Raw genomic sequence first — 26,742 nt, 5'->3', positions numbered from 1 at the left:
TTTCCCGAAGTTGCATATAGTGTGTTTTAACCAATTTGTTTATTACTACAAGACTTGTGACTAACTAGGTTATTTATTCCTAGTTATTTTATCTTGTACATACTCCGTTTTATTTTAAGTCTCGTTAACTCGGGCCCTTTATATACTTTGTTTTCTCAAAGTATTTTTCACCCTTTTAATTAATATTAGATTTTTTTTATTTAAATCCTAATATTCACCGGGTTTACTTAACCACCTACGGTATTTTACCCGTTCATTATTGTTAACATGGTTTAATTACCAACCCCGATTTCGGGGTGTTACAAGTCTACCCCCCTTAAAAAGGTTTCGTCCCCAAAACCTTTCTCATGTACTTTCTTAGTTTAAAATCTCCTTGACCTTAGTTTCGGTGATTACTTGAGCACTGCTCTCATATAATAATCTTACCAAAAGTATGGTAATGTGTTTTTGGTTTTAAGGCATATACGCCTTTCACGTGTAAGGCCTTATAGGCCATCACTTTCAGCTTGTATTTCTTATTCTGGTCACTTATTTGACCGAGTAGTCATCTGATTACTCGGTCGTATTTATCATTCAACAGGTTTACTTCTAGCTAATTTTTATATTGACAAGCACATTGCATAAGTCGTATTACTATTTTAACTTTGAATGGTTTTTACTGGCTAGACTGATATATCGCCGTCACTTTATAACCCATCACTCGGTATATCATATTGCCATCCCGGCCTTTTGCGTGTTTCTGATTTCATATCTCGTAACTCACGTTACAATGTGGTTACATTCTATGTCACTTTTAGTGACCGTAATCAGATCACATCTTGTTTAAGTTTATGTCGACTTTCCATTGTCGAAAATCTTTCTTTCGAATGTATCGTTTTAAGCCTTCATTCGATTATTTTCGGACTAATCTTCCGACTTTATGACTCCTTAGATCATTTACATGTCAATTTGTTCTACACCTATCGTTTCTCGGTTCATACTTTTATTTCTTTACATCCCATTACCCGGGTTATTTTATCTTAGTGTTTTTAGCGCCTATAACCCCCTTGCATAGGTTTATTAATATTTCGCGCTTTCATTTATTTGCTTCACGCTTACTTACATCAGCAAGTGTTATTCTTTATTTAACTTGTTCGACTTGTTCATGTGAAATTTCATCACTTGTGAACGTCAAACTTCATTCTTTATTTGACCCGTTCAACTTTAAAATAGCTGAACATAGTTATCAAAATTTCTATTTGCAATTTCTCATCGTCTTTTAGTCATGACTCCTAATCCGAGTCTTTCGCCTTTCTATTTCGCATCCCGTCTCTCGGTTTACGCATTCACCCACAATCCTACCCGTCCATCGGGTATCTTTACCAACGTCTCGTCAAGTAACCATTTTTATATGGGTTTAGACATCATCTTAATTTATTTGATCGTCTTAGCGAATTCCATTGCTTTTATTTAGTCAAGTCTTTTATTCTTTTATTCTACCCCCTTTGACTTGTCCATGTGAATTTCATCACTTGTGATAGTCAGAATTTTATCTCTATGTCTTAGCATTCCTAGTAGTCGGTTAGTATTTTCATTTACTTTGATCCTTATCCCTTCTCTCGGGCTCGTTACTCTAACGTAATATGCTTCTGTCATCCGACTTGCGTTTACGTTTATTATCAAACATCTTGCCTGTTTGATTCATTTGGGTACCTTTTTGGTTCGCCCCATTCACATTGCCCTTACTACATCGGACGTAAATGTGTCCGCTACAAGAAGTTCATGGTATCACACGCCACTACTTACTTGGCCAGAGTAAGCGATTGACACATGACACACATGACCTTTTCATAGTTTTCACATCACGCCCTATGTAAGTAATGCCTCTATTTATTTCATATCACTGATTTCATTAAGTAAAACTTTATTTAATTGCTAAACAACAAACACTAGTTTTACTAGTTTTACATTCGAACATAAAAATGTTTTCCTCTCTATCGAACTATTATATAATCACATTCGTTAATGTGATCGCTACTTCTCTTGATAGCATTATATTGAGAGTTTTCCGCTTGGATAATTACCCCCCGTCCAAGTTTCCATATAACTAATCTTATTATTTATTGGTTATTCACCATCGTGAGTAACACATTTTCTATTAAATTCCTCTTGGAAATTAGGTTTTCCAAGTTCTATCATATATATGCAACTGTCATTACTTACGTGTTTGTTGCATATTACTACTTGTACGATTGAATTTTAAAACGTGCACCTGGTAATGCTTGCCCCGACGGGCTTTCCTTGCCTTTACTTTTATTCGCGATTGTTACGCGATTTGATCCTTGGTGAGCATGGTCGTCTTTTCATACTTCGGACCATTCTTCTATCATATCCGTAATTTGTTCAACCCTCGTCATCTTCAAATGCGAGTTTCCTCCAATTAAAACATTCATAAAAGTTAGTAATGTCAACTTTACTAAACGCCCGTATCATAATACAAGGCTTTTCTACTATACGTGTTAACGCACGTAATTTTGTTAGCTATATCTATTATTTAATTGAGGTATCGTATATTACACGATAACCCTATGTGTTGTTTACAACACTTTAACATGCTAAACCATTAAAATACACGTACTTACCGGATTTGCGATTAAGCCTCGAACCGAACACGCTTTACTTTTTAACCATGAGCTTGAACTCAATTATAAATAGCCTTGTTCTTGCACTTTCAAGACTTGGACATTTCAAATCATTCTCTCTATCTCTTGGAGTGCTTCGGATCTAAAGAGGCATCCTACTTGAAGTTTGGACTTCCCTCAAATACTTATAAGTGTTCTCTCTAATCTCTTTTTATTCCCTAGGCTAGTTAATAGCCGAAAGTCAAGCAAATTGACTTTTGCTTGGACTTTCGGTTATGACCATTTAGGTCAAGCCAAAATACGAATCGAACTTGGATACGTGATCATAATAATGAAGGTGTTAGTTCCTTGTGATGGCACCCTCTAAAGATCACGTTAAGTTAGTATTAATGACGGGTCAAAGTTTTATTAAATAAAAGTCAAAACACAAATTTTCGTAAATTACGTTACATGAACTTCTAATTATTGAAACCTTAATTTTTGACATTAAAATATTTTGTATAACATATTAGGACATGTTTGATAATATCCAACTCGTCATTTCTTGTTTAGAGCTTGGTTCGCAATCGAAAGTCAAACAGTTTTATTTCTGCTTTAAATATTCGATTCTGACCCGTTTGAGCATTTTTAGAGACTGATTAAGGGTTGTAATATGATCAAATTATTGTAGGGAATAAACCTTACAGGTTACACCTTCTGATCATATCATTTGTCGGGTTTATTGCAAAATCCACATATTATGCCAAATAAATGCCCAAAATGCCCTTATGGCACAAAAGATGGTTTTAAAACCAAATGAACATGTAATCTAATTATGAAACTAATGTTATGATAATATGAAATATATTTTGGCATATTGGACATGTCTTAGACCTATTCGACCACCCGATACCACATATGCGCGTACAACTAATTTAATAAGCATAAATTATATAAACTTGTTGAATTGGGTCAAAATCTTTCTAAATTAGTTATAATTAGAATGTATAGTTGTTTAACCCATATTATACGAGTCCTCACACTCGGAAGGGTATAAACCATATTTTATCCGGTCTCCGCTTAAACTAGCGAACCGTACGTATTTATTAAAGTTAACCGGTTAAAATCAAATGACTTCCATAAGACCCGTTAACATTCTAACGGATCATAATTCCGTTCATTCCAAACTTGGAGCCTCCGGCAAATTACACATGTTCTAGTTATTTTGATCAACGACTGTGTTTAGTGCCTTTGTTTTGTAAAGACTAGCACGGGTAGGGGTGTTCAAATTTATCTGTATCCGAAAATCAAATCTGAAATATTCGATATTCGAATCCGAAATATCCGAAAATTCGGATATCCGAATTTTCAAATTCAGATAGTGATTTTAAAAATTTTCGGATATTTTGGATATCTGAAATATCCGAAAATTTAGTTTTTTTTTTTGAATATCCGAAAATATCCGAAGTATCCGAAAAACATCCAAAATATCCGAAAAATATCTGAAATATCTAAAACTATCCGAAAACTTATATTCGGATATCTGAAACTATCTGAAATATCCGGTTTCGAATATAAAAAAATAAAAAAAAAATAAAAACTGGATATTAGGATATCTGTTTCACTATCCGGTCGAATATACAAAATTTCAGATATCCGAATTTTGGATATCCAAAATTTCGGATACGGATTCGGATAGTGAATCTAGTATCCGAAAATTTCGGATATCCGAATTTTTGGATATCAGGTTTTGAACAACCCTAAGCACAGGTAAATACTCTTAGCCTATTTTTCTTTATAAGAGCTTGGGATACGAAACTAGCCCCTTGGTCGGGTATTGAATCAATGACGAATGATGTCCAAAATTTAAATAACCTGTTTTAATCCGTTTTGCTTGATAACTTAAACATTGGGGGTTAATACGACTGTGTCCTGGATATACTAGGCTCATTTAATTGCAAGTGACCACGACCTAAGCGCGGGGTGTAGGCATGCACCTGACAGACGCTAATGTTATTTTATATGATATTGAAAATGTGTTGTGTCGGTTAAGCATGTACCGGTGTTTAGTTCCAGTCCCCATATGTATTCAAAATGACAAACATGTAAAACTGGTAACAAGAAATATAATCTTATCCCAAGTTATTTAAAAATGATAGAGGATCCTGTACAAAGTGGAACTTTTGTGAGAAGTGTGAGAAATAATTTGGGAATGACAAGTGTCCTTGATCCTAATTAATTCAAAAGGGTATATTAGTAATTTGACATTCTTATCATTTAATTGATTTCCAAGATAACTGCAAAAAAAAAAAAAAAAACTGGCGATGAGTTTTTATAGGGATTGATTCGAATTTTGATTTTTTTTTGCAAGATCCAATAAGATTATCATCTACGCATCATTCTTCATCAATTATAAATACATGAAATCGCCAGATACCTTCCCCAGATACAATACAGTTGTTTACTTTCTGCGCCCTTCTTCGATTTTGGTGTTTTATAGCATTTACAAATGTATAGTGTTTTATCCCCAATCAATAGTGTTATATTCTGTACAGACATCTTAATTTTCTGGTTCATAGTGTTTTATTCCCAATCAATAGTGTTATATTCTGTACAGACATTTTAATTTTCTGGTTCATAGTGTTTTATCCCCAATCAATAGTGTTATATTATGTACAGACATCTTGATTTTTCTGGTTCATAGTGTTATATTTTCATATAGTGTTTTATCAAGGGTTCATAGTGTTATATCTTCATATAGTGTAGGATACGGTTACCATTTTTTATTGGGGAAAGTTGCTGATTTTTAGGAGAATAATGAGGGTTTTGGTTGTGTAGGATACGGTTACCATATTTGAAACATTTGAAAAGAAGCTATTGCCCTTCAATTTTACATAAGGCCCTTCTAATTAAAACACAATTTACATTTTTATACCCTATTGATCTCAACCATTAGATCAAATATCCAATGGTTTAAAACACTTCTTACCCTTCTCACATTTTAAACACTTTTTACCATATCCCTACCCTACTAAATGGTATCAAAATACTTTTGAAAAGATTTTCAAAAGAGTCGGTTAAGTGTATTTACCTGTGAAATATGACGTATTTTCGAAAGACTAAGCGCATGTTATATAGCAAATACGAAATAGGCTGGAGCTGCTCGGTCTAAGTGATTTAGAATTTGAAACTCCTCGAAAGACCTATTAGTCTCAAGTCATATTTTGTTTTATTCGATCCGTCTGTTGATCCTTTTAGTGCGAACATTTTCTATATTCTTTTGAACTTTGGACACTAAATGTTTGTACTTTAATAATTAAATTTAAATTCCCATCTTACGGTGTGTTTTGTGATTATTGGTATCAATCGTCATGCATAAACCCCAAGTCCGGGCCCGCCGGGAAACTAGGGTGCGACACAAGCCGAAGTAGAAGACACGGGCACACCGATGGAATCTACCCTGCTTGGTCCGTGTTTGTGAAAACATTTGCATATCCTCACCTTCCGAACGAAAAAAAGTTCAAAAGACAACACGAGGCGGCAATAAAGACGTGCAATGGGTTTTTGGTGTTTTAAAGTCAAAATGGGGTATACTTAATCGACCATTTCATGCTAAGACTGTGAAAAAGATTAGGTATATCGTATATACGTGCATTATTTTACATAACATGGTTTTAAAAGACGACAGAAATACGATAGCACCGCTACATATTGGGGATCTTCCAGTCGAGCCCGTTTTCGATGATACTGCTTTTAAGGAGCTCGTGGATGAAGATACACATTGAAGACTAAAACATGATCTATTGGAGCATCTTGGAGGACTAGATTTACCCCACATTGAGGCGAATTCGGACGACGAGTAGTAAAATTAGTTTTAGTTTTATGGTTTATGTTTTAATTTTTCTAGTTTTAAATTAATGTAATGTCTTTTTTTATTTTAATGTAATTTTATTTAGTCTAATTTAATGTAATGTCTTTTTTAAATTAATGTAATTTTATTTTGTTTAAAATATGTTTTGATTACAAATGCATAATTTTTAGAAATAAAAAAATCAAAAAAGTAAAGGATTACTCCCCATGAGGTAACACCCCTTATGTTTGAGGCAAAATAAAAAGTTAAGAGGAGAATTGACATGACATAATGTAATTAGCTGGGATGTTGAGGTGACTACACCTCACGAGAGAAGCACCCTTTACACCCTAATAGTGTCTGATTTGTCTACTAGGAGGCTTGCTTTATTTTTTGTTGTCTGGGTGAAAATTTTCTAGAAAGTCACCCACCATTAGACGACCAACACCCGCATATATTTAATTGTGAAGTTTTCCTCTAATCCTCATACAATTCCCAAACATGTTCACCGTCAATATTACATTTGTCTTTTAATTAGTTTATAATTATAATTTTCTAGATAAATATTTTTCAAATCGTGTACTCGTATCTAAGTCGGATGCGGGGTGCATGCAACACGAAATCTTAAACAAAAAAAAAAGTTTCTCATTTTTAATTTGTTTTATGCCTATGTGGCTATATGTATGTGTGAACTTATAAACGCCCATAACTTTTACAATCGGAATGGGCCTAGGCTTGTCTTGTAAGAACGAAACCGGCGTGCAATTTGTTGTGATCCGTGTCCATTTCTTACATTACATGTACAACATTTGTTGTGATCCGTGTCCAGATTTTTCGCGGCGTGATGAATGTTTGGTTAATTGAGTTGGCCAATCAAAAATAGAAGAGTTTTTTTATATTAATTAATAAAACTTAAAATTATTAAATAGGTAATGATGGGTAGGGGCTTTATGACTACGGCCTCAAATTGCATAACGCCCCCATAAAGCCCCTTGCTGACGTGGCACGACACGTGTCGCATAACGCCCCCAAAAGGGCTTTATGACTACACATGGCCTAAAGTCCCCTTGTTTCATGTTTCAACCACCCATTCGAGATATTTCCGGTTATTTAACCGAATGGGAAGACCAAGTGATCATTGGCAAACATAATCAATGGTAAAATGAGATACGCGTGCCTATGAGCCTCGAAAATAAGTGAAAACGAACACTCACGCCTTTCTTGGACTTTATATGAGTAGAGTAAGGAAACATTTCGGTATCAAATTCAATGGACCATAGCCACATTTGGGAACAACTTCGTGGACTTGGTTTTATGTATACCTTTTGTAACACTCTAACCGGGCTAGGGCTGATATGTAACGTTTATCAGAAATCAAAAACATGTCATTGTACTTAAATTGTTAGAGGATATAAAATAATTTACAAAATTAACCCCATGACATATCAAATTTTTATGTCTTCTAAGACTCCCGAGCACTCTTTAATGTCTTCCGAAGTGTACACGAAAGCGGTGATAGATCTAGGATTTTTTTATGAGGGGTAAAAACAATTTTGTAAATACAGGCCGGTTTAAAGAAGTACAAATGATTTAACTTTTACATATATGTAAAAACACCAATAGCACAACAACGGCTAAGGCTAAGGTCTTTCTCTTTTATATTTTAGATATTCAATAAGTAAATAGCAAAAACATAAAAGTTACTTTCAATAACTCCTTAGTTAATAAAATAATAAAATCAAACTTCAACGAACAGAATTAAGTTATTAACAAAATAAATAATTACTCAAACAAAGTATAACTAAAAGTAAAAAAGAAGAAAGAAACACAAATACTTAATTAAAAGTGTTATTATTGGTTGAAATTATTTGATATTCTTTATCCAAATTATTTGATTTTCTTTATCTGTGGATGTTGTTCCCTTTATTCATTTGCCCGTTACAAATTATTTCTTTGTAATTTGTTGTTGTGGCATTTTAATTAATTTTTAGATTAAGAAAAATCTACTTTTTGTTTGGACTTTTATTTGGGCTAGGAAAAAAATGTACGCCTAAGTTATTAGGATTATTATTTATTACACGCCAATACATACTATTTTTTGCATTAGGAAAATTAAGTGGGACAAAAGTTATGAAATAGTGTATATATATATAAATGTATATATATAGGGTTAGGATTAAATAGGAAAATTATTTTGGTTAGGAAGGAAAAAAACTAATAGGATTATGACATGTGTTAAAATTTAAAATAAAGAGAAATTGTATTTTAGTCAATCATATCATTTCTTCTTCTTTCTTCTCCCCAGTAACTTCAAAACCCACCATTTTCAAAAACCCACAATTTTCAACCATTTCTTCACTTTCCATCTTAATAATCACTACATTATAGTGCGATTTTCATCACAAATCAATGATTCAAACACCCGATCAACGTGTTCTTCAGCTGTTTTGAAGAAACTCAGTTTAATTTCATACAATATCTCATTTTTTTTCACGTGATTTTGAAGCGCATCACTCGATTCGATCGCTGATAAGTGTTTCTAACATTCAAATTTCGTCAATCGGTGAAGAAATCTAAAGAAATCGGCTTCGATCTATGTAAGATTTTTTTGAATTGCATTTTTACGATCTGGGTTTTTGAATTGAGTTCATTGCGTTTTAGGTAAACACATTTTTATGTGTTTTCAGTCCATTGCGTTTTAGAAAATACACTTTCTTTTGTGTTTTTAGGCCATTGCGTTTTAGAAATAAGACATTTTTATGTGTTTTTTAGGGCTATTGCGTTTTAGATAAACACATTTTGAAGTGTTTTTACTCATTGCGTTTTAGGTAAAACACATTTTTTATGCTTTTTCAGTCCATTGCGTTTTAGAAAAAAAGACATTTTTAAGTGTTTTCTGCCCATTGCGTTTTAGAAATAAGACATTTCTTTGTGTTTTTGGTACAGTGCGTTTTAGGTAAAACACATTTTTATGTGTTTTCAGTCCATTGCGTTTTAGAAAGTACACTCTCTTTTGTGTTTTTAGGCTATTGCGTTTTAGAAATAAGACATTTTTTTGTGTTTTCTGGCCATTGCGTTTTACAAATAAAACATTTCTTTGTGTTTTTGTTGCAATGCGTTTTAGAAAAATGTCATTTTTTAGGTTTTTTTTCCATTGTGTTTTACGCAACTGGGTTTTCAATTTTTTTTTTCGAAAATATAGCAATAGTATACTCGTTTTAAAGATAAAAAACGCTCATTTTTTGGTGCAATTTTTATAAAAAAATAATGTGGTATGAAAGAGTTATTAACGTTTAAAAAATTATGGGGAATTGGAGGAGAGAGAAACTATTGCCTTGTATTGACTAGAATGCCCCTAGATAAACCCACGGGTCTCCTTTTTTTCCTTCAATTTCACTCATTTAATCTTAGCTCTTGATTAATTATATAGATGGTCAAGATTACTTCCTAGGCTTCCTACCCAAATAAACTTCCTATTATATCCTAACTATATATATATATATATATATATATACTATATTAATAAGCATATAGGAAGGGCAGAAATGGTCATTTGCCACTTTACAAGTCTTTAAAGCATATTGTACAACCAACTAAAGCACAAATATTGAATCTGATAAAGCAACAAAATTTTGGGCGGCCAAATCTTGGGCATTCAATTTTTGAATTCCCTTTACTCCATGACACCAAAAGCTTCCAAAAACCTATCCCTAAATATTCCTTTCTCTCTGCAATTTCCAATTTTGAATTCAGGAATCAAATCTGGTCACCCATTTTCTCTCAAGAAACAACTTATACTTCTCAAAGACAAAATCCATATCTATCTAGAGTAATCCGCTCTCTCAAGAAACCATTTATACTTCTCAGAGACAAAATCCAGATCCATCTAGAGTAATCCGCAGACTTCCACCCATATCTGTTGACCTGCTTGAAATTTCCGCCGCTGATACTCCGGCGACCGGCGCTGTTGCTCGCTTCGCCGTTAGGTCTCCAGGTATGCACAAATTAGGGCAAATTTGTTTCGGTTTCATGACTTTTAGGTTTTAACTTGTATTTTGTAGTTGTTAAACGTTTGTTTTGGAAAATTTGTAAAAATTTTTGGATTGGAAGAACATAGTTTTCAGATGAGAACGAGTTTTTCGTGTGTTATTTGAGTCAATACCGTTTTGTATCTGCTATAGTTTGATGATTTCTGTGATTCTTTTTGCCCAGACAACTTATATTGAACCGATTTGGAGTTGGGTTTCGGTAAGAAAAGGTGATTTTCTTATGTAGCTTTGTTAAATTAAAGTCGTGTGGTGCCTTAACACGAATTTTGTATTGACTATGTTACTAACTTCATGTTTAATTGGTCCTTTCAGGATTAATCAATTTTAACGAGTCACGACAACCTTCTTCTTCAAATAAGTGTCTTTAGCGTTTGTTGATCAAGCAATGTTGATTAACCGTATGATTTTTGACATTTTTTAGGGTTTTTGTAACGGGTCGCATGAGGATCATATTGAGCAACCTGAACGCGGCTTGAAGGTAGTGATTTATTCGACCTTTTGTTTTACCGTTTGATTTTTTTTACGTTTTTTAGGGTTTTTGTTACTGTGGTACTTTAATCTGACTATGTCATATGTTGTTGCTTTAATTGCTACAGATTGCTGAGAATAATTTTTTTTTCCATTGGATAAGCCATTGATTCAAAGGCCATTCCTAGATCAATGTACACGCTTCTCTTGCTTTCATCATGGGCGGAGAAAATGCTTTCCTATATGCAAATCTACCCCAAGTGCCTTCTCTGACAAATCTGTGTTTCATCTGTCAAAGCATGGAGTAGACAATGTATTTGTAAGTTCTCTAATTTTGGTTTGCTACATTGGTATATTATTTTTATCCCGTGTGTGTTTTTATGATCTGTTCCATGTATCTTCTTATCTTTAAAAATGAAACTTCTTTGGTTAAACTGTAATTAACAGAGCAAGAATACAAAGGGAATTACCAAACCTTTGATTATGTTTCACAATTGTTTATATGCATATGAATGGAAAGTTTTTGTTAATTATAATCAAGTGAAAGCTTTCATTGCACCTTGTTGTATATGTATCTGCTTAATATCTTGTGAACTGTTAGGGGAAACGGGTTTGAGTTCCATGCGCAGCTGTTGGTCCCGACGAGCCACATGCAGCAAGTACAGCCTGGCCAGAGGGTGTTTTGGAGCAGCAATCTTCTGATAATTTTATGGTTAACTCAGAAAACAATGAGTGGCAAGAGTTACAAGGGATTTTAAGTGCTTAACTTCCGTCCCACCCAAAGCTGTTTGGAGATCTTGTAAGTGTTATGATTTTTGTTTTAAATCTGTGTTTTTAAAAGCGGTGTTATACTAAATAATCACATGTAAATCTCTGTATCAACCTGCTTCCCAAAGAATATACGTGAAGTAACTTTGAATGGTTACACTCTCAATCTATGTACCAATATTAAAAGCGAAATGAGGCGATTCGTGTGTGATTTTTGAAGGAAGCAAAGAAGAGTACGTTAGGGTTGGTGTTCCACTTTATGAAGCAACAATCAATGGGGATTGGAAGGCTGTCACTTTGATTAAAAATTGACTGTTTTACGATAATGTGGACTCTTTTGACTCATTTTTTGGTGACTTTAGTTTCGACCCGGTTTACGGTAAACAGGCCAATCTAGGTTTTGTTTCATCTCAAATAGTTTAAATGGAAATTAATTATTTATATACTTTATTTTAGATTTTGTGGGTCATTTGACGCTGTCTGTTCGATTCGACTTAATAATGACCTGTTTTACAAAAATGCGGATTCTTTTGACTTACTTTTGTGTATTTTAGTTTCGACCCGTTTACTTGTAAACAAGCCAAACTGTGTTTCGTTTCATTTCAAATAGAAATTAGTTTATCTACATATTTTTTAAAAATTTTGTGGATCATTTGATGCTACCTGTTCGATTCGACTTAATGACCTATTTTAAAAAAAATGTGGATTTATTTGACTTATTTTGGTGTATTTTGGTTTCGACCCGTTTACTTGTAAACAGGCCAGTCCGGGTTTCCTTTCATACAGACCTATCTGATACGTTGGGCTATCACGGAAAACCATGATACATTGCTTCATGTTGCAGTGTCAGCAGAAAGGACCAAGGCTAAGGCTGTGGAAGAATTTGTGAAAAATCTTCTAATGTTGATGGAAAAAACGGATTTGGAGCTACAAAATAAAGCTTGGGAAATTGCACTTAGTTCAGCAGCTGCAGTGGGAAATATTGAAACAACAATGGCGCTGGAGAAATCCCTCGAGGCGAAAGTCAATGAGACCAAAGCAACAGGTTGACGGGTTTAAGCTGCCACAGCCTCGGATGAAGGCCCACAACCTGCTGAAGACCGTTTCGACAGCATGGGCGTCGCTGGGTAATTACACAAAGGATGAGAAGTGTATGATCCATATTGTTGGTATAAATTCATTGTATTATGAGTAGAATAATCTACTTTCGGTTATTTTTTAAATCCACAAGTAAAATACATTAATTAAATTTTGTTAATTGTCTCTTTAGTTTTCACGGTTGTAAAACACCTCAAAAAGACAAGCTATATTGTTAATATTTAAAAGCTAATTTTATAAGAATGAGATATATTTATTTATAAATAATGGGCTAGAAATATTGTATATATTTGTTGGAGAGAGTAAATGAGATAACTGGGTTAACTAAATGAAATGTAGAATGTCTTTTTAAAGAGCTGTTTGTTTACCTATTAATGAAGCATTTAATGGTTCAGACCTATTAATAGTTCAGCACTTAATGGTTCAGACTGTTTGTTTCGCGAGTAAATGTCTGAAGGTTCAGACGTTTGCCTCTGAATTGTTAAGCATTATACTGAGTCTGAATGGTTAAGACCTCTAATCTGAACTGGTTAGACATTTACCTCTGAACGGTTAATTATTATACCGGCTCTTAATGGTTCAGACATCTTACTGATTCAGCACTTAATGGTTCAGACTTCTTACTGGTTCAGCATGAAATAAAGGGGGGTTTAAAAACTTAAGGTATATAAAATAGAATTAGATGGTAAATATTACATATCATGGGCAGAATAATCATGTTGGTACCATCAAACGTCTTTTTTAAACGGCAAACATACTACTTCGAAATACTCTTATAGATGCACCTTTTAGGATTTGAATCCTTCACCTCCTCTTTGTAGCATCAAAATGCATTTTACAATTTTCTTCTTGTGAGTCGATAAGCAAGAGAGAAAGTCAAAAGATGTAATGGGTGGTGTGTTTTAGAGTAACTTTCAAACCATTAAATAATGATTGTTTAAAAAGCTATTACTTATCCATTAGTTAGTTTAACTCGAGTCCTAAATTAATATATCTGGATTATTTTTCTACCTTATTTTATTAAAAAGCTTATAGTTGACGGAAATTATGTAATACGTATCACGAAATTAACCTTCTTACCTTGAATTTTTAACTTGATCATGGCAAAAGGAACAAGAAACTATTTTGGGTACCAGCAATAGCCCCACTTAATTGTTCCGTATTGACCCAGTTAATTGTTCTGTGTTGGAGTAACTTAAGAGACAACTGATAAACTAACAGTAAACGAGTATCCCATTGTAAATCACCACTCCCGCTGCATCGTGCGGGTAAATCCCCATGACCGATTTGAAGTACCTTAACCGAAAATTTAGATTTTAGTTATGACCCAACTGAACTGAACCTTCTCATGCACACCATTAGAATTACTAACAAGTGTTGTGTTTTCTGTTGCATCGCGAATTTGGTTTTGGTTATGGCTCAAAACCGAACCTCCCCATACATAGCTCTAAACTTACAAACCTAAGTGATATGTTTCCTGCCGCATCGCGCGGGTAAATGACTAGTATATATATATATATATATATATATATATATATATATATATATATATATATATATATATATAGGTAGAGGATCCTGTAAAAAGTGCTCAAAGTGTGAGAAGTGTATTATAACAATATATATAATACTATATAACACCATATAAACATCGTATAACAATATGTAACACCATATAATACCATATAACACTATGTAACACTATATAGTGTTATATAACAAATATAACACTATAGTTTCTCTGATAGCATATCTATGATAGATGTATAGTGTTATATTTGTTATATAATGTTATATAGTGTTACATAGTGTTATATGGTATTATATGGTGTTAGATATTGTTATACGGTGTTTATATGGTGTTATATAGTATTATATATAGTGTTATAATACATTTCTCACACTTCTCACACTTTAGGCCCTTTTTACACTATCCTTACACTATCCTTACCCTAAAGTGTGAGAAGTGTATAATAACACTATATATAATACTATATAACACCATATAAACACCGTATAACAATATGTAACACCATATAATACCATATAACACTATGTAACACTATATAACATTATATAACAAATATAACACTATACATCTATCATAGACATGCTATCAGACAAAATATAGTGTTATATTTGTTATATAATGTTATATAGTGTTACATAGTGTTATATGGTGTTACATATTGTTATACGGTGTTTATATGGTGTTATATAGTATTATATATAGTGTTATAATACACTTCTCATACTTTGAGCACTTTTTACAGGATCCTCTACCTATATATATATATATATATATTATTAATTTTTTTATATTTGTTTATGATTTTTGAGTGGTGATGAATAGTGATTATAATTTTTTAGATATTTGTTTTTTTAAATATATTATTCATTAATTAATTTGATCCTTTTAATAATTTACGCATGTTAATTTTTTTTACAGCATTACAATATAAGTTTTTTTGAAAATGGATACCGTGAGAATGAGGTACTAAACCGAACCAAAACCGACAACGAATAGTAGTTTATTATTTTTAACCAGTGTCATAACGAACTAAACCGATTCCAACTGAATCAATATCGGTATTCATTTTCATTGTTTTTACAACATGTGTATAAATCCTTTTAGGCATGTCATCACTTTATTCTATTTTTACTCTTTCATAAGTTGTAGTTTGTACCAGTACTAGTAGTGTGACGTATGGAACCGGTACATATTGAATTCCCATCACGTAGCATGGGAGAATCTCACTAGTTATATATTAGATGTATGTAATAAGTTAATTAAAATAAAAGGAAATGGTATAATATATGTCATTTATTTTGAGACAGAATCAGCAAAGCATTACAACGTTGAAATGCTAGGAAAAAAAGGTACGTCATATTTCTTGCTTAGAATCCATCTGGCTTAGATGCGATGAAACTGATACATTGGACTTGACGGACGTTGTCAAATCCAATGATACGGATCCATGCGCTTGGGTACTCCTTCTTGCACTCGTTTAGCTCTTTTAGCACCTGGGCGGAATCAGTGCACCCAAACATGGGCAACTTCCACATTGTCCAGTATCTGCCATCATAGTACCCTGGCGATCTATGGTTCTCACGGTAGACAAACCCGTGTTCCAACTCAAATTCCAAACAAGGAACCCACTTGTTGCGGAGAAGGTAGTCGACTTCCTTAGCCAACTGGGCCTCAGTTAGAGTTGGAAGGTATGAAAGAGTCTCGTATTTCTTCAATCCGAGTGGCGGCCACACCTTCATGCATTGCACTCTTCCACCATTGCTGGGGAGGGAAGAGAAGTCGTTTTCAGCCTTTTTGGTGCTAGGGAAAGCCGCAGTGGACCTAAGTCCGGTGAAGGGAGCCACCATGGTGGCTTGAGTTGGGACGGCTGCGGTGGCCATGGTGGGTGAGGAAAGTGAAGCCATTTTACTGTTTGGGTTGAGTTGCTTTGGTTAATTGGTTTGTAGGTATATATAAGGGTGTGAGAGTAAGGCTATTTGCATCTAAGGGACCAAAATCAATCTATCAGATAAGTGTTGGATAAATTGTGACCGATGGATGATATGATACATGTATAGTGACCACACAAGAGTCAAGAGTATGGATAGATATAGATAATACAAAGTTTTATGGAAGGCCATATATGCGTGTATGTGACTACCAGAGACTGATCTCCATCTCTTTCAACTGTTTTTGTTTTCTTGTTAATTGTTTTTGGTTTTATTATGGGAGCGGATATGCTATTGAACAGTAGTGTTCAATATACAAGATTTGATATTGTTGGACGTGCTTTATTCGATGAGAAAAATGGGAGTTTTTTTGCATGCCGGTTTTAAAAATAGGTGTTGTACTAAACATTGGCGAAGCTTGACTAAAAGTTCTGAGGGAGCGGAAAGTCATCGGACCCAATTTATATATTGTATAAATATGTCATCAAAATAATTGAGGGAACAATTCTATATAATTTTAAAATTTTCGAACGAAAAATAGGAAATTTTACACTTCTAACCGAAACATTCACGGGCCGGATGCACCCCCACTTTACACTAAGCTCCTCCATTGGTACTGAATGTTGAATTATCAAGCGGATATAACGAAGATCACAGTTGAAGTTTGACTCTTTTAAATAAGAAAAAATAAAAATCATAAAAATAATCCTAACGACACTATTTAAATAGGTAAACAACTTGGAGAAGAATGAAAACTTTTAAAGTGAAAACATAATCCTACTCGACTTCTAATTTTAATAAAAGTAATTTAACTATTAGTGCAAAGACTTTATGATCGATTTCCTCCTACCACCCCTTGAGATCATGCCGTACCATCCTAATATTGTTTAATTTGATCATCACTAAACCGAAACGATGAAGATCGAACAACATCAGTACTGTTATTTGTAGTCATTTTTATGGTTTCAATTTTGATATAAGTCGGTTTCAGTATTTTTCGTTATTTTTTTTACTGTCAATACCGAAATTGATACAAATCGATGTAAAGCATTTTTCAAAATGACATATTATTGTTTTATCTTTTGGTTATACGTGGTACCTTTTGTTGTAAATACACATTTTAATTTAGGCCGTGGGGTATGGGGCGGGGGTTTGGGCGTGGGTTGGGGTAAAACACCCAAGTCACCACATCAGGTGGGCTTGGGTTGGGGCGTGGCCCCTTGGGGCTTGGGTTTCAAGCCGGGCGTGGGGCGGGGAAGCAATGTGGCATGCCGGTTTGTGAATGGCCAAAAGAAAAGAGCCGTTGGCCAACGGCTATATTTAAAAAAAATAAAAAAAATTCTTCCATTTTTTCACTATAAAAAACTCACATTTTACTTCCATTTTTTACCACATTCAACCACATCTTCTATACATCTTCAATTCTCCTTCTACAAAACGAAAAAATGTATCCTTACAACCGTCGTTTTGACCCGAGCAACCCGTATGGATTCCAAGAAAATAATCCTAGCCCACCACCCACTCGTCCAGTAGCTCGTCCATTTTTCATACACTCTTCTATGCCCGACATGGCGGGTTATGCATCTTATATCGGGAATCGTGTATTTACTAACTTCCCACACACCGAAGATTCAATACCTACCCGGTTTTCACAATCGCCCATCGACCTTTCACCAACCTCCATCGACCTTTCACAAAACGAATCCGTTCCCGACACTCAACCACCCAAAGAGGGTCCTTCCGCATCGAAACCCATCAAAAAAAGAAGTCATAAGAAAAAAACCGAGGAGGATAAAGTAGTTGAAACCGCCAAACGAAAACAACAAAAATTGGTCTATGCTGAAGAAGTTGCATTAGCGAGGGCTTGGTGTGAACAATCTCAACATTCAACTTTAGGTATTCTTATCCTTTGTTTTTATTAATGAACAATCTCAATATAAGTTTGTAATATATTAATATTTTTTTTATTAAAATAGGAAATTCGCAACATCGAACCGCCCTGTGGGAATGGGTTAGTAAAATATTCCATGAAGAAATGGGTAGGGAGACTTATCGTGAAAACGATAGCTTATCCTCAAAGTGGACCGAAATAAGCACCCAACTTACAAAATTTAGTGGGTTTTTAAATAAAGCAAAGCAAAACCCTAAAAGTGGTGAAACCGAAGCCGACATTTTGACAAATGCACTGGTCACATACAAATCAAATATGAAGACCGACTTCCGTTTCATGCATTGTTGGGAGATTTGTAAATTCCATCCAAAGTGGTCGACTATCCCCATTGGTAGCGAAACTAACTCGTCTTCCAAAAGGTCAAGGGCCTCGTCCCAAGCCCAATCTGATGCACGAGATCAAGAGTTTGAGGACCTTTTGGATGATTCGCCAAGCCCAAACCGGCCTGAGCATGGAAGAAATGCCTCAAGAAGGCGGTCAGTTGGATGACATTTCATGCAAGTTGGATGACATTTCATGTAAGTTGGATACATTCAACGTATTCCAACAACAAAGGGCCGAAATACGAAGGAGCAAAGAAGCTAGAGATTCTGCTAGAGATGCCCTGAAACAAAGACGTGATGATTTGAAAATTCTATCCGAGCCGATTGATCACCTACAAGGTGACGAGTTAGAAATAGTCTTGGCGTTGAGAGAAGAGATAAAAAACAAATATAAAAATTAGGAATTTTTTTTTTTGTAATTTTCTTTTTTTTTTGTAATGATCTTTATTAAAAAATATTAAAAAATTAAATTTGTGTTTATTGGGTCTGCCCAGCGGGTCAGCCTAGCCGGTCAGCCCACAAGCCCACCAAACCCACGCCCCAAACCCCCGCCCCACCATACCGTGTTCAATGTGGGTTTACCCATGTCTGCCACCCCATTCTACGTGTCAACCAATGCCCAACCCAAGCCCCAACCCAAGCCCCACCATACCCCATAGTCTTATGTGTAATATACGTGCTTCCCATCATAAAGAAAAAATAACTAGTTAGTTGTACTCTAAAGTATTGAAAACTAGTACAACTACATTTATCATTAGAACTTCACATCAAAAGATAAGTTTATAAATACTAACTTCACAAAGAGTTGACTGTCATTTTCGTCCATCTAGTTTATCTAATTACATCAGCAATTTCATCTAAAAAAACATGAGTTAACTGTCATTTTACTTCATATGGTTTGTCTAATTATTCGATTCAACCTTAGCTTTTTGAATAGAATTGGTATGTTTCAAGAATGTCAGGGATAGAGACGGTACAAATTTGAAACCTTAGCTTTTTACCATCTGTTTATTATAATATATATATTGAATGGCAAAGATAAACTGAGCTCTAAGAAATGTCGGTATGATAATTGTAATATTAACATCTAATGACCTTAAGTTACCTATAACTTTCAAGGCATCCAAGTTTCAAACACCGGATCTAGCGACAATTTATAAGAAAATTACATATAATTCCACTTAGTTTTTTCCTATTATTATATTAATTTAAGTTTGAGAATTAAGTCAAATTTCTCTACTTACCCAGTTAAAACATCTTAATTGTAAGATCAATGTAATGATATAACATGGTTCAAAAAATGCAATACATCTTATGGTAAATGCAAAAAAAAAAAGTAATGTTTCTTGATTAATATCCATCAGGCTTAGATGCGATGAAACTGATACATTGGACTTGACGGACGTTGTCAAATCCAATGATACGGATCCATGCGCTTGGGTACTCCTTCTTGCACTCGTTTAGCTCTTTTAGCACCTGGGCGGAATCCGTGCACCCAAACATGGGCAACTTCCACATTGTCCAGTATCTGCCATCATAGTACCCTGGCGATCTATGGTTCTCACGGTAGACAAACCCGTGTTCCAATTCAAATTCCAAACAAGGAACCCACTTGTTGCGGAGAAGGTAGTCGACTTCCTTAGCCAACTGGGCCTCAGTTAGAGTTGGAAGGTATGAAAGAGTCTCGTATTTCTTCAATCCGAGTGGTGGCCACACCTTCATGCATTGCACTCTTCCACCATTGCTGGGGAGGGAAGAGAAGTCGTTTTCAGCCTTTTTGGTGCTAGGGAAAGCCGCGGTGGACCTAAGTCCGGTGAAGGGAGCCACCATGGTGGCTTGAGTTGGGACGGCTGCGGTGGCCATGGTGGGTGAGGAAAGTGAAGCCATTTTACTGTTTGGTTGAGTTGCTTTGGTTAATTGGTTTCTAGGTATATATAAGGGTGTGAGAGTAAGGCCATTTGCATCCAAGGGACCAAAATCAATCCATCAGATAAGTGTTGGATAAATTGTGACCGATGGATGATATGATACATGCATAGTGACCACACAAGAGTCTAAGAGTATGGATAGATATAGATAATACAAAGTTTTATGGAAGGCCATATATGCGTGTATGTGACTACCAGAGACTGATCTCCATTTCTTTCAAGTGTTTTTGTTTTCTTGTTAATTGTTTTTGGTTTTATTATGGGAGCGGATATGCTATTGAACAGTAGTGTTCAATATACAAGATTTGATATTGTTGGACGTGCTTTATTCGATGAGAATAATAGGAGTTGTTTTGCATGCCGGTTTTAGAAATAGGTGCGGTACTGAATGTTGAATTATCGAGCGGATAAGAAAAAATAAAAATCATAAAAATAATCCTAACGACACTATTTAAATAGGTAAACAACTTGGGAAAGAAGAATAGTAGGGCTGTAAACGAACCGAACGTTCAGCGAATATGTCGTGAATTGTTTGGCGGGAGTTCGTTTATGTCCGTTCCTTTAATAAACGAACGAATATGAACAACAATTTCGTTCGATTAGTTAAATGAACGAATACGAACATAGGTCTTGTTCGTTCGATTGTGTTCGTGAACGTTCGGTAAGGTGTTCGTGAACGTGTTTGTGAACATGTTCATGAACATTCGTTGATTTGCGTTCGTTTATGTTTGTATGTTTGTGTTTTAATTGAAGATCTTTATACTTTTTTATATTTTATTTGTACTTTTTATATTATTAAACTTTTATTTATTTTATTACCCTAACAATTAAACTAGAAAACCCACTTTCACATTGTTTATGCATCATTTCCCTTTCATTTCTCATTATTTACATCGGCGAATACGATCGACCTCCGTTCCACAATAAGGGATTCAAGTTCGAGTGCTACTCTCTGGGCCACCTATCTTTATCCTTCGTCGCGATCGCCAAATTTATTTGTGTTTGTTTGTGTTCGTGAACCGTTCGCGAACACACTCATTTCCTTAATGAACGAACACGAACATAAAATCTCGTTCGTTAAGTGTTCATGAACCGTTCGTGAACACATTTATTTCCTTAACGAACAAACACGAACAAAGCCTTGTTCTTGTTCGTTCGGTTCGTTTACAGCCCTAAAGAATAGTTTTTTTTGAAGATACATAGCCGAGGACGGACCTCCTTCAAGAGGGCTGGACCGAATCACTAGGGACACATATCCCAAAGCTCCGTTCCCCAAACATAAATAGGCGCACCACCAATAGGTGCGTCCTGCCGGATGACGTCATCAAAGTTGACTAATATAAATACCCCCACCAATTACAACCCAAATACGATTTTCTGAACCTTCGTCCTTACTTTCTCTCTCTATCAAATACTTATCCTCACGCCGGAGGGTGGTCGCAGAGGGGCCCTCCCATCTCTGCGGCGAGCCTAACGGTCTGTTCATCTTTCAGGTTTTGATCTTCGTGTACTTACAAGATCTAAACGTGGTTACAGTCTTCGGCCACAATCTTTGGATCTTCACTTTTAAATTGAAAACATAATCCTACTCAACTTCTAATTTTAATAAAAATAATTTAACTATTAGTCCAAAGACTTTATGATCGATTTCCTCCTACCACTACTTGAAATCATACCGTACCATCTTAATATTGTTTAATTTGATCATCACTAAACTGAAACCATGAAGACCGAACAACATCAGTACTGTTAATTGTAGTCATTTTTATGGTTTCAATTTTGATATAAGTCGGTTTCAATATTTTTCATTATTTTTGTACTGTCAAAACCGAAATTGATACAGATCGATGTAAAGCATTTTTCAAAATGACATTGTTTTATCTTTTGGTTATACGTGGTACCTTTTGTTTTAAATACATATTTTAATTTATTTATAATATACGTGTCTCCCATCGCATCATAAAGAAAAAAATAACTAGCTAGTTGTACTTTAAAGTATTAACAACTAGTACAACTACATTTATCATTAGAACTTCACATGAAAAGAGAAGTTTATAAATAAGTTTTGTCATTTATGTTTACACCAAAATGCAGTCGTTGTCCTTTAGCGCAAAAGTTGACAAGTTTTGTACTTAATGTTCTAAAATCTTGCACGTTATGTCCTTTAGGCCAAACTTAGTTAGATTTTTTAGTTAAATCAGATTAGCCAATGGTATTTTAGTCTTTTTACTCATTTATTTAATATTATTTAAAAGCTAAAACAAAATATTTAAAAAAATTATCACCACCACCATTAACCCACCACCACCATCGATTCTCTGTCTCCCTCCTACACCCACCACCTCCATCAACACACCACCACCTAGGGATGAGCATTTGGTATCAAATACCGATCCCGCCTAGATACCATTCCGATCCCGATCCCAAAAATACCGTACCGAATTTTTTTGGTACCGGAAATTGTATCCACTTTTTGGAATTTTCAGTATCGGTATTTTCAGGATCGGTACCGGTAAAATACCGAATTTTACCTTCAAATACCGCTACCGTACCGATACCATACCGATACCGTACCGACATATTTCAGTATCGGTATCCAGTTTTGGCGAAATTCGGGATCGGGATTTTCGGGAACGGGACGGTATCGAGATGGGATCGGGATTTGCTCGTCCCTACCACCACCACCACCACAACCACCTTCACCTACCACCGCCACAACTACTTACTCTCTGCCATACTACCACCACCGTCTCCACCATCACCACCCCCACCGAAACCCTAACCCCAACCTGCAACAACCCGAATCAGCAACCACCACCATTAAAACCAACCACCCCATCCACCATCACAACCCCCCACCGTCTCCATCATCACCACCCTCACTAAAACCCTAATCCCAAACAACCTGCAAACAACCTAAAGCACCAACCACCACCACCACAACCCACCACCGTCACCATCCACAACCGCTCAACTTGATAGAGAGAGAACACATAGGATAAAAACTTGATAGATCAAAGAGATTAGAGCGATTTACCATCGAATTGAGGAAATCTTAGGTGTCTGACGGTGATATCGAAGTCGGCGTCGTGAAAAAAGGTGAAATCATCGGGTAATGTGAGGTCCTTGGAGAAGACGGAGGAGCAGAGCGACGATTTATGGTTTGGTCGGGTTTGTGATAGTCGGTCGACAATGGTAAGGTGATTGTGCAGTTTTCTGCAACAAGACAGAGAAGAGAAAGCATGTGTTCAAGAGAGAGGGCAAATTTTTTCTATTTATAAATCTTTTTATTTTTTATAAACTAGTCCCTAAACATAAGTTATTTTACAGAATAGCCCTTGAAGAGATAAATGACAAAAATACCCTCATGTGCAAGACACATGATCAAATTTAACCAAAAAATCTAACTGGATTTGGCCTAAAAGACATAATGTGCAAGATTTTAGAACATTAAGTACAAAACTTGTCAACTTTTGCGCTAAAGGACAGCGCCTGCAATTTGGTGTAAACATAAAGGACAAAACTTGTAATGTACTCTAAATAGTAACTTCACAAAGAGTTAACTGTCATTTTCGTCCATGTGGTTTGTCCAATTATGTCAGCAGTTCCATCCAAAAAAACATGAGTTAACTCTCATTTTCATCCGTATAGTTTGTCCAATTATTCAATTCAACCTTAGCTTTTTGGATGGGTTTGGCCTAAAAGACATAATGTGCAAGATTTTAGAATATTAAGTACAAAACTTGTCAACTTTTGCGCTAAAGGACAGCGCCTACAATTTGGTGTAAACATAAAGGACAAAACTTGTAATGTACTCTAAATAGTAACTTCACAAAGAGTTAACTGTCATTTTCGTCCATGTGGTTTGTCCAATTATGTCAGCAGTTCCATCCAAAAAAACATGAGTTAACTCTCATTTTCATCCGTATAGTTTGTCCAATTACTCAATTCAACCTTAGCTTTTTGGATGGAACTGACATAATGTCAGGGATAGAGACGATACAAATTTGAAATTTGACATGGAATGGTATAATTTGACAGACCACAGGGAATACAGTTAATTCCTTTACAAATAAGATTTTGTGGTATGTCTTAAGGCTTATATACCCTTTCATTAGAACTTTGTTGCGTCCCTTGTTTTCCCTTTCCAGCCTCCCTATAAAGTAGGGCTGGCAATAGATAACCTGCTAAAACACGATAACAGAAAACTACACAATGTGATTTTTTACGTTTTAAAAATAATCAAAATTTGAAAGTTAGGATTCATTATTTCTCTTTCTAGGTGCATAAAATATACATCTATCTTATAGACATTTAAACGAGTCATATTTATGTTTAAAATTTTTGTTGTTTGCGTTATCAGATATCTGTTAAACCTGCTAAGACACGATTTGTCAACCCTACTATAAAGGGACTTCCACTAATTTTTCTACATGTGTAAAATTCCCGTCGCATTGTTTAAGCTGACTCCAACTGGTTTAAGAACAAATATGTTGGTGCTTTTAAGTTTTACCATCTGTTTATTATAATATATATATTGAATGGCAAAGATAAACTGAGCTCTAAGAAATGTCGGTATGATAATTGTAATATTAACATCTAATGACCTTAAGTTACCTATAACTTTCAAGGCATCCAAGTTTCAAACACCGGATCTAGCGACAATTTATAAGAAAATTACATATAATTCCACTTAGTTTTTTCCTATTATTATATTAATTTAAGTTTGAGAATTAAGTCAAATTTCTCTACTTACCCAGTTAAAACATCTTAATTGTAAGATCAATGTAATGATATAACATGGTTCAAAAAATGCAATACATCTTATGGTAAATGCAAAAAAAAAAAAAAAAAAAAAAAAAAAAAAGAAAAGTAATGTTTCTTGATTAATATCCATCAGGCTTAGATGCGATGAAACTGATACATTGGACTTGACGGACGTTGTCAAATCCAATGATACGGATCCATGCGCTTGGGTACTCCTTCTTGCACTCGTTAAGCTCTTTTAGCACCTGGGCGGAATCAGTGCACCCAAACATGGGCAACTTCCACATTGTCCAGTATCTGCCATCATAGTACGCTGGCGATCTATGGTTCTCACGGTAGACAAACCCGTGTTCCAACTCAAATTCCAAACAAGGAACCCACTTGTTGCGGAGAAGGTAGTCGACTTCCTTAGCCAACTGGGCCTCAGTTAGAGTTGGAAGGTATGAAAGAGTCTCGTATTTCTTCAATCCGAGTGGCGGCCACACCTTCATGCATTGCACTCTTCCACCATTGCTGGGGAGGGAAGAGAAGTCGTTTTCCGCCTTTTTGGTGCCAGGGAAAGCGGCGGTGGACCTAAGTCCGGTGAAGGGAGCCACCATGGTGGCTTGAGTTGGGACGGCTGCGGTGACCATGGTGGATGAGGAAAGTGAAGCCATTGTAGTATTTGGGTTTGAAACTAAATTGAGCTGTTTTGGTTCACTGGGTATGTAGGTATATATAGTGGTGTGAGGAGTAAGGCGATCTGCATCTAAGGGACCAAAATCAACCGGTCAGATATGTGGTGGTGCCATTGTGACTGATGGGTGCCTATGGCTATGGTTCATGATAGATAATACATGCATAATGGCCACACATGAGTTAACTCGATAAAGATAATCAGGGTAGGGGTGGTCATCACTTGTACAAATTCCATCACTTACAACATCCAATCAAGTTCCGCCATATCATCAACCATTATTCCATTCCTCACAACCTTTTTTAGTGGAAATGGTTATCACTCACAACCACACCCAACAATTTCCCCCCAACCAACAATTTCCCTAATCAAAACAATAACGCGTTAAAAATATAACGCGTTTTATTCTTGACGCGTTGAAGGATAAGGTCCCAAAAACCTCATATCAAGTACTTGGGACCATACCACAACCTCATCTCTTAACTCTCTTTTGGCCTTGCGCGGCCGCGCAACTGGCCCTACAAAGAGAACTTAGGAGAAAAACAGCAAGTAATACCTGCGCGCCAGAAGGGAGTCAATAAATCCTTGCGCTTTCCTCCATAAAAAACAAGGGATAAAAATCCCAGCAAATACCTCCGCTTAAATAATATCCAAACTTGGATATTATTTACTAAGCTGATACCACACAATAAGGAGTCACACTGAATTATGGCAATAATATTCTAGAAGACTCAATCGTACACCACCAGTCGGTTATAACCGTCTGGGACATGTGTCATCACCCCAGGCCATCCTGAAATCACGA

At 35.4% G+C, this 26,742-nt stretch overlaps 3 protein-coding genes across 3 annotated transcripts; all 3 read right to left on the bottom strand.

Annotated features, from left to right (window-relative positions):
• Positions 1 to 15,619: 15,619 nt before the first annotated feature.
• LOC110917772 (ribulose bisphosphate carboxylase small chain 4, chloroplastic-like) lies at positions 15,620 to 16,286 on the bottom strand. The gene has a single exon (XM_022162221.2). The coding sequence runs from the start codon at positions 16,266 to 16,268 to the stop codon at positions 15,732 to 15,734; it is 537 nt and encodes a 178-aa protein (XP_022017913.1). The 5' UTR covers positions 16,269 to 16,286; the 3' UTR covers positions 15,620 to 15,731.
• A 3,545-nt stretch (positions 16,287 to 19,831) lies between these two features.
• Positions 19,832 to 20,469, bottom strand: LOC110917781 (ribulose bisphosphate carboxylase small chain 4, chloroplastic-like). Its single transcript, XM_022162226.2, has one exon. It carries the CDS (start codon positions 20,451 to 20,453, stop codon positions 19,917 to 19,919), a length of 537 nt encoding a protein of 178 aa, XP_022017918.1. The 5' UTR covers positions 20,454 to 20,469; the 3' UTR covers positions 19,832 to 19,916.
• A 4,799-nt stretch (positions 20,470 to 25,268) lies between these two features.
• LOC110917782 (ribulose bisphosphate carboxylase small chain 4, chloroplastic-like) lies at positions 25,269 to 25,953 on the bottom strand. Its single transcript, XM_022162227.2, has one exon. It carries the CDS (start codon positions 25,915 to 25,917, stop codon positions 25,381 to 25,383), a length of 537 nt encoding a protein of 178 aa, XP_022017919.1. The 5' UTR covers positions 25,918 to 25,953; the 3' UTR covers positions 25,269 to 25,380.
• Between the last annotated feature and the right edge of the window lie 789 nt (positions 25,954 to 26,742).

Source organism: Helianthus annuus, chromosome 16 (assembly GCF_002127325.2).
Source record: "Helianthus annuus cultivar XRQ/B chromosome 16, HanXRQr2.0-SUNRISE, whole genome shotgun sequence".
Lineage (NCBI taxonomy): Eukaryota > Viridiplantae > Streptophyta > Magnoliopsida > Asterales > Asteraceae > Helianthus > Helianthus annuus.
The sequence above is the reverse complement of the archived record's forward strand: the minus strand, read 5'-3'. Positions and strand labels throughout refer to the sequence as shown.

Excerpts from the sequence above, each read along its gene's own strand:
- LOC110917782 (XM_022162227.2), bottom strand. The coding sequence starts at position 25,917 with ATGGCTTCACTTTCCTCATCCACCATGGTCACCGCAGCCGTCCCAACT.
- LOC110917772 (XM_022162221.2), bottom strand. The coding sequence starts at position 16,268 with ATGGCTTCACTTTCCTCACCCACCATGGCCACCGCAGCCGTCCCAACT.
- LOC110917781 (XM_022162226.2), bottom strand. The coding sequence starts at position 20,453 with ATGGCTTCACTTTCCTCACCCACCATGGCCACCGCAGCCGTCCCAACT.